This window comes from Anser anser, assembly GCF_964211835.1.
Source record: "Anser anser genome assembly, chromosome: 2".
NCBI lineage: Eukaryota > Metazoa > Chordata > Aves > Anseriformes > Anatidae > Anser > Anser anser.
In genome coordinates this window covers 28,578,642-28,591,342 of record NC_139721.1, presented here as the reverse complement: position 1 = coordinate 28,591,342, position 12,701 = coordinate 28,578,642, and the positions used below count along the sequence as shown (strand labels likewise).

The window sequence follows — 12,701 nt, the reverse complement described above, 5'->3', positions numbered from 1 at the left end:
TCCAAAATAGTATCCTTCAGTCTCAGGCTTTTGCTGCAGCTTTTGACATAGAAAATAATGTAAATAAAAATGTCTAGTCTTTTAGTATTTTTTCACTTTTCACTACACACTGTGTAGTGATGATTCTTCATTCAACTCAGATTTCTACTTCACTTTTCCTTCTACTATTTTCAATTTCAGATTAAACACAGGCTTTACTAAGAACATGTACTTCCTCAAAAGTCTTGATCACTAGGTGATTCTATGGTAAATGGGATATATTGTTCTCTTACAGAAACTTAACACTGATCTGCTGATTTCCTGATTTTGTTGAATGTTATCCTTTTGTCTGTTAGTGAAACCAAGCAGAGCTGTAGCTTCAGCATCACTCAAATGGCATGAAATTTGCTTGGGTGCTTTTAATATAAGTTTATGTTTAGACTGACAACTTTCCAATCTCAGGCAAGGCATTCTCCACAGAAGGGCCTACCTGTGTTTCTTTCTCCATGGGTAACTGTTACTAGCATTCAAAATGATGGATGTGCATTTCCTGGTGTGTTTCTGAGTATGGTTCAAACGAGGGGAAGAATCTGAGATCCAGCATGACTAATGTGTATATAAGCTTCATGTATATTTACATTCCAAGAATAAATACACGGCATAGTGTAAATTAATTTAAGAAAAATAAATACATTAAAAAAAAAAAAAAAGGAAGAAGAAAGAGAGAAAGGGAGAAAGAGAGAAAGAGAGAAAGGGAGAGAGAGAGAGAAAGGGAGGGGAGAGAGAGAGAGAGAGGGAGGGAGGGGAGAGAGAGAGGGAGAGAGATGGAGAGAAAGGGAGAAAGGGAGAAAGGGAGAGAGAAAGGGGGAAGAGAGAGAAAGAGAGGGAAAGAAAGAGAGAGAGGAAGGGAGGGATAAAGCAATAAAGCGAGGGGGGGAGAGAGAGAACAAGAGAGCAAAAAGAGAGGGAGGGGAGCAGGGAAGAGAAAGCGGAGGGAAAGAGAGGGAGAGAGGGAGAGAGAGACAGAAAGGGGGAGAGGAGAGAGAGAGGGAGAGAGAGAGAAAGGAAGGGAAAGAGAAAGGGAGAGAGAAAGAAAAGAGGAAGGAAGGAAGGAAGGAAGGAAGGAAGGAAGGAAGGAAGGAAGGAAGGAAGGAAGGGAGGAAGGGAGGAAGGGAGGAAGGGAGGAAGGGAGGAAGGGAGGAAGGGAGGAAGGGAGGAAGGAAGGAAGGAAGGAAGGAAGGAAGGAAGGAAGGAAGGAAGGAAGGAAGGAAGGAAGGAAGGAAGGAAGGAAGAGAAAAAGAAGGAAGGAAGGAAGAGAAAAAAGAAAGAAAGAAAGAAAGAAAGAAAGAAAGAAAGAAAGAAAGAAAGAAAGAAAGAAAGAAAGAAAGAAAGAAAGAAAAGAGAAAAAGATTTCACAAGATTTCTGATGTTGTTGAGAATTATGAGTACTTAGCTAAGATAAGGTATGTGCAAGAACAGATTTTCTGTTGCCCCATAACAATTTTAAAGATAGTTTGCTTCAACACTGAGAATAATAAAAAGGTTGCATTTGGGTTAGGAAAACATACCCTTTTCTTTCCTTTGAAAACTCTCTTTTGGAGTAGATAGTGAAGTCTCAGTTAAAGATCCATCTACTGTTTGCAAGATCTTAAAGAGCAAGTCTTTAAAACTATTGCAGCCCTTCACAACAGTATTTGACCTGAGTTTGTCATTTGTCTCTACATCTAAATTGCCATTCAAGTTTGTGCAGTAGAAATATATTATTGTTTTCAGCTTCATGAATGAAAATTCCTGTGTTTTGTTTTGTTTTGTTTTGTTTTTAAAAAAAAAGGTCATTTTTTTCTCTCTGGTACCAATAAATGGCATTTTGCCTAAAATCCTTAAGCATTACAGTAAGAACTTTTAGGAAAACTTTATAGCATCAATTTAAAAGTGGTTAAAAACTAGATCAGTGTTTTATATACGCATAATTATTTATAATTATAAATTATAAATTTAAATTATAAATTTATATATAAATTTAAATTATAAATTTATAATTAATTATAATTATTTATATATATATAGGCATTTTCACTGCCTATTGCTTATTTTCAGTGTCTTGAGGGTGCCTTTGCAAAGACTCTCTAAGTTCCAAACATTTAGCTTATGAGTTTCAAATGTTTGCTTTCAGATATCAACATGGCAGGAGAACCAAAACCATATAGACCAAAACCTGGCAACAAGCGGCCACTTTCAGCACTTTACAGGTAAGTTAGATTTCATCTTAACTTACTACAAAACAAATTTATTCAAAAAACTATGGTAACCTGCAATGTTTTGTTTTGTTTTCCAAAAATATCCAGCAATGTCACTGTGTAGCACATGAGCTAGACAAATGATTTTTCCCCATTTATGGTTTGACGTTCATATGAAATATAATCAAGCTCTTTTACACACCAAAAGTTTCTGAATATGAGTAAAAGAGCCAGAACAGAAGTGTCTGACACTGTGTTTATCTACAGAATGCATCCAGAGCCATGCTCTAACTTCCAGAGATAAAGACTGTCTGTATGATGTTCATAGCAGAAAAAAAAAATGACACCAGCTAGGAATAAGCCCTGCAGATAAAATCCTTGATCAATTCTTACATGAAATGCTCACCATATGCAAATAATGCCCCTCTTTTGGTTGGGGAAAAACAACAGCAAAAACAGAACTTCTATTTCCTGAAAAACAAAACAAACAACAAAAAAAAACCACTTGGATGTCTAAATTTTAACGCACACATTCAGAAGAATAGATAAAATAATCAGTCATATCAGAATTTTATTTCTTAGTGAAAATACCTTCCATTTCATGGAGGCCAAAAATCTGGTCTCTTCATCCCCAGTATTCACTCCATAGATGTTTGTCAATGCATGAACTATCCAGAAGAAGGAGCTGCAGCTTTAAACTGTAAGAATTATTGTACATAGAGTATTAATATATTAAAATGCTATTTGAAAAGATATTTGACAGTGACAGTCCTTTAGGATGAAGTAGCAGAATGCAGTCACCTTGCACAGGTTTTGTTCTAGGGACAGTGATGTCATCAGCATTGTGCACAGTTAACATTCAGTGCTGTAAGACCACACCCAAGTGTTCAGTCTAAAATTCAAGCTTTGAATTTTAAAATGTGATGTATTATAAAAATATGTATACATTGTATTTATTTGTGTATGCACTGGTAATATAATTTTTCTTTCCCCGTCTCTCTTTACTTTTTCTGAAGGGAAAATGGCAGCAATGGAGAACAGAAGACTTTAGCCCCATATAAAAATGCAGCATTTCACAAAATTATAATGATGTACACAATAAAATTATAAATCTGTCATTTACAAAACCTACTGACAAAAAAGGCCAGTGTGGTGATTTGTGAACTGTATATTAATGTCTCCACTTCTGCAACTACAATCAATAATTTATTTTGCTCCTTTAAATATATATATATACATATATATATCAGAGCTATTTCAATTTTGAATACTTTATGCTTTATTGCCTGACTATGGCCTAGTTCTTGTGACTTTGTATTTGCAGGATTCAGTGAAATGGCTCATAATTTCAGAGCAAAAGAACTGGTTTCTCATTGATTTGTATGTAAAGGGTGCGAATCAATATCTAACAAGACTAGAGATCATCCTTAGGTGTTCGGGACAACACTGATAGATATGCCAAACCCCTGAGTGTCTTTCTTCTATTCCCAGATGCCTTTTTCATACATCTACAAACCTGAAGAAACACCTACTTTTTTTTTTTTTTTTAATAAAAATCAATTAGTTTAACATTGTTAGGGTGATTGACAGATAGACATGCATACATGCACTGCTGCTCACTAAACCCCATTTCCCTTAAAAGTACTATAGAGTCCACACTCCAGATCCATGAAAGGAGTTAGGGCTGATTTCTACTCTGGTTGAAATGCAAATACACAGGCTCTGAGAATGGTAACTCAGCAGTGAAATCAGAGACTCTTCAGCCTGGCCTGGTCTGAAAGCATCAAATGGAAATTCAAAAGTGAGATCTCAGAATGAGACAGGAACGAGCATTTTAGATCTGAGTCTGTGTGAAGTTTTAGCACATAGCTGCCCTTCGCAAAAGTGGTAGGAATATTACTTTTGGAGAAGAGAACCTCTGCTTTATCATTACTCTCAACTGCAACCAGTTAATCCCTGTAGGTATTACTAGTAGCCATGGGATTACTGTGTTGCTGTGTGACTATTTCAAAAGATTTTTAAAGATTTTCTGTGGTTTCTGACATTTATATCCACTTCCACATCTGTGCTTCTGAATAGTTTCTCATAAATACTTGTTCTACAGACAAGACAGAGGTACGTTACCTGTGGAAAATTCTGAGGGAACTTTAAAGACAAAAAAAAGATTTTAGGTTGTGTTCTTTCATGGATCTATCACAGACTATTTCTCTAGAAGATTACAAAAGGCATTTTTTGAGCAACTGACAGAAGCCTTCATCTGAAGGTAGTAGAGAAGTTTCATTATCCCTGTATCTGTTAGCGTAATAATAAGTGAGGAGATCAATGGCTTATAAAGTTATTGACAAAGTTAACGTTTACTAATGTCAAAACATTATACTAGACCTGGCTGGGATGGATTTAACTTTCTTCAAGGGATCCCCTATGCTGCTGTGTTTTCAATTCATGACTAAAACACATCAATGTTTTGGCTATTGCTGCACAGTATATGCACAGCATCAAGGTTTTCTCTTTTTTCCACTCTGCCCATGCAGTGAACAGGCTGGGGGTGGGAAATATGTTGGGAGGGAACACAGTTAGGACAATGGGCCTGAAGTAGCCAAGGATATTCATGTCAAAGGCATGTCATGTCATGCCCCCAAAAAAAAAAGTAGGGAGGTATGTCTTACAGTGTAGCCATTGTTTGGATGATTAGCCATCTGGATGCTTGGGCATCAATCTGCTTGTGGGAGGTGAAAAGTCATTGCCTTTGCATTACTCGTTTTTTTCCTCTTCTTCCTTAACATATTATACTGCATTTATCTCAGCCCATGAGATTTCTTTGTGTTTACTCTTCCTATTCTCCCCCATCCCCTGGGGGGTGGGGGGTGGGGGGGGTGGGGATGGGGGTGGGGGTGGGGGGCAATGGAAGGGGAGTGAGATACTGACTGTGGTTGCTTAGATGCTGGCCAGGGTCAACCCACAACAAACAGAGAAATTTAGGAGGGAGACATGTTACTTTAGATTTGATTTTGACTACAACAGTCATTGGTTAAAAATTCACAAAATATTCATTGTGAGAATGTGAGGACTGTGAGAAGTAGAAAAAGGATAATGGATTTCAAAAAGGACAGATTTCAATGAACTCAAAGGAGCTGATAAGTAGGATATCTTGGAAAGAAATTTTAGAATCACAGAATTGTAGGTGTTGGAAGGGAGCTCAAGAGATCATCGGGTCCAACCCTTCTGCCAAAGCAGGTTCCCTGGAGCAGGTTGCCCAGGTAGGCATCCAGACGGGCCTTGAATATCTCCAGAGAAGGAGACTCCACAGCCTCCCTGGGCAGCCTGTTCCAGTGTTCCACCACCCTCACCGTGAAGAAGTTCTTTTGCATATTGGTTCAGAACTTCCTGTGCTCTATCTTGTGGCCATTACCCCTTGTCCTGTCCCCACAAACCACTGAAAAGAGGTTAGCCAAATCCCTCTGTCTCCCACACTTAAGGTATTTATAAACATTAATAAGATCCACTCTCAGTCTTCTCTTCTCAAGGCTGAACAAACCCAGGTCTCTCAACCTTTCCTCATCGGGAAGATGCTCCAAGCCCTGTATCATCTTCGTGGTCCTCCTCTGGACTCTTTCCAGGAGATCCCTGTCTTTTTTGTACCTGGAACAAACGGAATGCATAAAAATTGCATATACTGTGCTTAAAATAGAACAACAACAAAAAAAAAAATCTCCTGAGACAGAAGGAGTAGAATAAAGAACAATATGGCAGCATTAAGATTTTTTAACATCCTGAAAAGTGAAAAGGAATTGCACAAAATGTCGAAACAAAACCATATGACTAAATATGGGTAGAAAAGAACAGCAAAATCATCCATCAGAAAACCAGAAAGGCTAAGGCACATAGCAGTATAAGTGGCAAGAAAAAGTTTGTTAGAGTAACTTCCTCTACTTTTTTATAATTCTGTTTCTTTTTACCATGCTTCAAAAAAGGATAGCAAATGATATAGAAAATTAGATGACATATAAAAGGTTTCTTCTGCATTAGCAAAAGAGGTTAGTTGACCAGCTATTTAAGAAAATCAATTTTAACCAGAGGGATGGAATAAAAGAAGTAGCTAACCAGTATGTGAATGTAAATTCAATGGAAATGTTAGGATGAAATTCACTCTAGAACATTTAAAGAACTGGCTGTATCTGTGTGTGAACAATTACTAATTGCTTTCAAAAGTTTACGGAGGTCACACAAAGTAGAAAAGCAGTGGGTATGGGCAGGCACATGCTTCTTTTTAAGAAGAGGAGAAAACAGAAAATTATCACACCTTCACATAATGGTTAAGGTTGAAAGGAGCAGCCCAGCTTTGATTCCCAGAAATGTGCTAGGAAAAAAAAAAAAAAAAAAAAAAAATTAATTTATCAACATCTATAGGATAGTAAGTTGATAAAAAAAATCCTCATAGAATTATGAGGAGTAAATGATGTTGAACGAATATAATTTCCTTCTTTAACAAGACATCTGATTTAGTGGGCAAAAAGGAAACAGTAGATGTGCTATACTGTTATTTAAAGAAGCTTTGGCACTGACCTTATGTGCTGTTTTCATAAGCATGTTCAAGAAACATGGACAGAAGAAACTTCTTATGCTAGACATCCAATGGGTTGGAAAAAGAGTGACTGTGTACAACATAGTATTAAGGGTAACAACTGTTGTTTGTTCAGTCTCTGTTGTTACAAATTTTTAAAGAGTATTTTTAGATGTTGAAGATATATTGAAGAACAATTTTAAGGTCAGCAAGCATCAGTACTTCACAGGGTTTCATGATTTTATTTATTAAGTGTTTCAGGGTTCAAACACATTCAAAGTACTCTGTGCCTCTGATGAGAAATCTGCATTACATTTATAGCAGAATATGTTGCATGAATAATTAATACAGAGCAACCAATCATAGAACCATAGAATATCCCTAGTTGGAAGAGATCCATGAGGATCAGCAAGTCCAGCTCCCAGGTCTGCACAGAATCACCCAAAAACCAATTCATATGTCGGAGAGAGTTGTCCAAATACATCTTGAATTTTGGAAGGTTTGGTGCTATGACCGCTTCCTTGGAGAGCCTGTTCCAATGCCCAACCACACTCTTGGTGAAGAACCTTTTCCTAACATCCAGTCTAAAGCAGCTTCATTCCCTAAGGTCCTATCACTGGTCACCAGAGAGAAGAGATCAGCACCTGCCCTTCCGCTCCCCTCATCAGGAAGCTGCAGGCCACCATGAGGCCTCCTCTCAGTCTCCTCTTCTCTGGGCTGAACAAACCAAGTGAACTCAGCTGCTCCTTATCTATCTTCCCCTTCAGACCCTTCACTATCTCTTTAGCCCTTCTCTGGACACTCTAATATTTTTATGTCCTTCTTATGTTGTGGTGTCTCAAACTGCACACAGTACGCGAGGTGAGGCCACACCTGTGCAGAGCAGAGTGGGACAATCCCTTCCATCAACCTGCTAGCAATGCCATGCTTGATGCATCCCAGGGTATAGTTTGCCCTTCTGTCTGTCAGGGCACTCTGTAGACTCATATTCAACTTGCTGTCAAACATTGTTTTTCAAGTTTTTTTCAATAACTCCCAGAATAAACTTCTCCATAATTTTACTAGGCACTGAAGTGAGACCAACAGGCCTGTAATTACCAGGGTCTTCTTTGATTCTCTACCCGAAAATCGGAAAAACGTTTGTCAGCATCCAGTTGACAGAGACCTCTCCAGATTCCCAATACTGCTGAAAAATAATTGATAGAGGTCTCACGAAGACATCAGCCAGCTCTTTGAGTACCCTGGGATGAATCCCATCAGGCCCTATAGACTTAGACATATCCAGCTGGAGCAGCACATCCTACACAAGTCTGGAGTTGGCTGGAAGTTTATCATTTCCCCAATCACAGTCCTCCAACTCATGGTTCTGGGGTCCCAGGGCCCATCATCAGTGTTAAAGACAGAGGCAAAGAAGGCATTAAACATCTTTTTTTTTGTCTACATCCATATTTGTGAGGTGACTGTGCACATCAAATAATGAACCAATGTTATCTCTGGTCCTTCTTTTGCTGTTGGAATATTTTTTTAAGCCCTTTTTATTGTCTCCCACAATATTGGCTAGTTTGAACTATAATCTGAACTTTGGCTGCATGAATTATCTCCCTACAATGGCAAACAGCATCTCTGTAGTCGTCCCATGTCACCTGACCTTGCTTCCACTGTCCATACACTTTCCTTTTCCACTTAGGCTCCAGAATAAAATCCCTGCTCATCCAAGTCAGCCTTTTGCTCCATTTGCTTGACTTCTGACACTTTGGAGTAGCCTACTCCTGTGCTCTTAAGAGGTGGTACTTAAAAGTGAACAGCATTGATGGGTCTAAATGCTTTCAAAAGCAGAATCCCAGGGGACCTTACTAACTAGTTCCCTGAGAAACCCAAAGGTTTGTCTCCCCTTAGTCAGGGTCAAACTTTTTCTGGCAGTTTTCCTTCTATCACCAAAGATTCTAAACTCAATTACTTCATGGTCACTGTGGCCAAGATGTCTGCCTATCACTACTTCACCCACAAGACCCTCTCTATTCACAAGCAACAAACCTAGAAGGGAACACTTCCTAGACATCTGTCTACCAAGAGCCTTTCATCTGTACCAAGAAGTTATCATCAATGTGCTTTAGGAATTTCCTAGATGTCTTTGTATCAGCTGTGTGGTATTCCCAGTTGTGTGATGCCCTATAATGTGTTATACAATACAACTTGTATTCTGGGTCATTAGATCCACTTCTGTTAGGAATGGTATCAGAAAACTTCATCGTGCCTCAGTTCAGGAACTAAATTCTCATTTTATCCTTTCTAGTTTTATAATTTGTGTGGGAATAATTTAATTCAGTCTCACCTATGTAAACTTTAACAGGAGCCTAAATGTCAGACACACTTTTTTTTTTTACCTATTGGGATAATTAGATTCAAGACACATAAGTGTATATCATTTCTTCTTTGACTTATACATAAGCTCATTCATATACCCAAACTCTTCGTTCTTTCTTATTTCACTTATACTTCTTTTTACATCTATTTGATGCTAGCATTCCTCACACACACACACACACACACACACACACAGAGGACAAAATTAAGAGTGATACTTAGAATTTAAAAGACGTCATGGACCTAATAAAGTCAGCAGAAAGTTTTGCAATTCACTTCAGTTGGACTAGAATTTACTTCCACATCTTCTCTCTTAAATGTCATTTAAAAACCTAGCTCCTATCAGCTGAAGATCCCATTGATCACAACCTTTGACTTCTAGAATGCAGACTTGGCCTGCTTGGAACAATCCCATGAGAGTCCCAACATGAGGAGTGGTCCAGGAGAGCTGCCTGATTTCTGAGGATCACCTCCTTCAAATTGGTTCATCCTGACAAACTGGAAATCAAGAAAAGTTGGCAGGTGGTCTGCATGGACAAGCAAGAAACTGCTGAATTAAAAAATATAAAAAGAGGCATACAATAGGTGGAAGTAGCAACAGGTGATGTGGGAGGAGTACAGAGATGCTGTCCAGGCCTGCAGGGATGTGATCAGAGCACTGTGGGGGCAGGCCAATGTTATTGTTCACCGATACTTGGAAAAGAGAAAACTGTGGGTTTTGCTTCAAAAAGTGTTTAAACACATTATTAATGTTAAGCATACTCTCTGAAAAACTGCAGATATGCTTAAGGTAGTGCTCAGGGATCTGATTAAATCTTATATAATTGTTAGCATCATTCCTCCTGATTTGCAATGCTGTTCAGTGCTTGAGGGGGAACGGAAACCCCAGAAGGTTCAAAATTGTTGTGAGTTTCCTTTTTTTAGCACAATGCTTCTGCAGAAAACCAGAAGCTTGACAAATCTGCATCTTAAAATTATTTTACAGTATGTTCTTTGGGTCTACCCTTAAGCAGAAGTTAATTTTACTAGCTAATCTTCGTGTCTTTCAAACACAAAGTGAAGGTTAAAGGTGCTCACACATATATCAGTGTTTGGAAGCTTTTTTTTTTTTTTTTTTTGCTTTTTTTTTTTCATGATAAAATAAAGGACCGGACTATGTCTTTTTAATTTACTGGTGTTTTGGTCAGTAGTTCACTAAGGCAGTTCTGTGTCAGCATATGAAAGTACATATACTGTTTTTTTTTATATATATACATGCCCCAGTATGCCAATATTGAATTAAACACAAATAATCTAATAGACTAGTACTCTATTTCTGTACGTCATAAAATAATTTTTAAACTATTTAGTTTTCATTTCAATCCACCACCATGTTTTACAAGTTGTTAAATATATGGTCTGAAAGCTTTAGCAGCATGAAAATGTGTATGGCTGCTGCAGGCCGCGGTGTGTGAGATGAGAGGTGGGACTTGCTGGAGACTGTGCAAGGCATGGGGAGCCATATCTACTGTGATGTTACCAGTACCATTGGGAAGGAATTAGGAGCAAACTGTCCCAAATATCATCCAAGTCTGCTTGTTGAGAAAACTAATTTGTGTGCCCCAAACAACCCCCACAAGGAGTGAATTAATGTAAGGAAGCAGGGGACTAGGGTTTGGAACTTAACTGGGAAAGTGAGTTACTCAGCACTGCAGAGGTGTCTGTTCACTCACCTTACTCAACACCATTTAATATTCTAGGTGACCAACAAAGATTTCAAATACTTATTTAGCTGAGAATATATAGAGTCATTCTATACTACATGTTCCCCCTCCTCATGTGAGTTATTTTCACCTGTGACACAGTTCAAGCTTCCTTATAAAGCCACATAAGCAAAACTGGTTTTGCTTCAGAACCACATCTTGGAGGCCCAGTAAGGAATAATTACAGCCCCACTCCTTCCAGTATTCCCATTGCTGGCTGGGCATGAAGCCTTTTAGCCTGGGATCTATCAAGCTGAGGCATGCCCTGTAGTGAGACAAATAGTAGTTGATGGATTAACAAAACCATGAAATACCAAGTGAGATTGTCTCATGTTGCCTCAGCTGGCCTGACCTCCACCCTGTTCTGGTTGGATTCCCATGGCACTACCCATCTGTTGTAGCAATGGCGAAGGTGTCCCTGGAGGGCAAGCTCTTTCTATGCTGTTCTCTGAAGTTTCAGGCTTACGGTTCAGCTCCGAGTGGTATTAAATTGCACAGTTATTTCACATTCCCAATCACTTCTCTATGTAATGCAATTGAAATGTATATTCAGCATGTTTAATTTCCATGCCACTAATTAGTCATATAAAACAACCTTTACAATTTCATAAGTCTTGTGGCCTCTGGAGGAAATTATTTTATTCAGAAGTCTAATATTACTATACCGAAGAGATAGCTTTTTATTTACAGGATATGATTATGTTTATATATTAAAGTTTGGGTGGGTTTTTTTGTTGTTGTTTTGTTTTGTTTTGTTTTTTGACAAGAATACTTTGTCATTTTCCTGAGCACATTTTACTTTTATGATGTCTCTCACAAAACTGGATTATGCTACACATCTTTCATTTTCTTTCATTTTGCATCTTTATTTCATAGTGAAGGCTTAAAAAATTGTTTACAGTCTTTCCCTACTTGTGCTACACTTCTCAGATTTGTATTAAGATATTGTTTATAGATTTTGGTGTGACTTGGTATGCCTCTCAATCCGTGCAGTCATTATTTTGAGTTGTTGTCCTGAGGACTCCCAAGCATACTTTGTTTCAGGAAAAAGTCTGAAGGACACAGTGATGGGCAACCTGATAATTTCTCCCAGAGTAGGAGGCTTCTTGAGATCATTCCTTCCCTTTGAAAACATAACATAAAGTCAAACAAGCTCTGCTATTCTATTTGAGTACTGCAGTATTTTGCATAATCCATGCTGTAGCATTGTCAGTATATTAGCAATATGCTGTAACCTACTGGCATATAACAAAAAAAATTGCAGGCATAAGGACTTTTCTTGATTGAATATTTTCTAGTTTTCTTATAACATTCTTCTTTATTCCTTCTTTCTCGTATTACATTTGTGCATTCACTTTTATTGTTGGCCTACAAGAACCTAGAGCCAGTCCAACCAACAGAAAAAAAAAAAATCAATTATTTTCTGATACTTTACACTTAAATTACAATGTGATTATGCCCACTTAAATTACTATGTGATTATGCCTTTCTTTTTTTTTTTCATACTGAATAAAAAAAACATATATGCTTATGGAACATAATCTTATGATGAATGCATCATATTCAGATTGCATAATTTGATATTTCTTTTGAATAAAAGCAAAGTACTTCATTTTTACAGAAATGTATTTTCTTTGTGCCTTTGATTGCCTTCCTTCATGAAATAAGCTATTTATTTCAGTGCAATGGGATAAATCTAAGATGATTGTTGCTCTACAGTTCTTCCAAAAACAAAGACCTATCTTCCATAAAAAAAACAGCTCTAGTCATGTTTAAACCAAGATAATTTTAAGTCCATATTGCTCCCCGTGGCTGTTG

General features: G+C 37.8%; 1 protein-coding gene across 10 annotated transcripts in view; it reads left to right on the top strand.

Moving 5' to 3' along the window:
• Positions 1 to 12,701, top strand: part of RALYL (RALY RNA binding protein like) — a 415,465-nt gene that overhangs the window by 329,720 nt on the left and 73,044 nt on the right. For all 10 annotated transcript variants that reach the window (XM_083823402.1, XM_083823401.1, XM_083823399.1 and 7 more), the window contains one exon: positions 2,153 to 2,228. In XM_083823402.1, the coding sequence (XP_083679528.1) occupies positions 2,153 to 2,228 (76 nt within the window). The remainder of the gene's footprint in view (positions 1 to 2,152; positions 2,229 to 12,701) is intronic.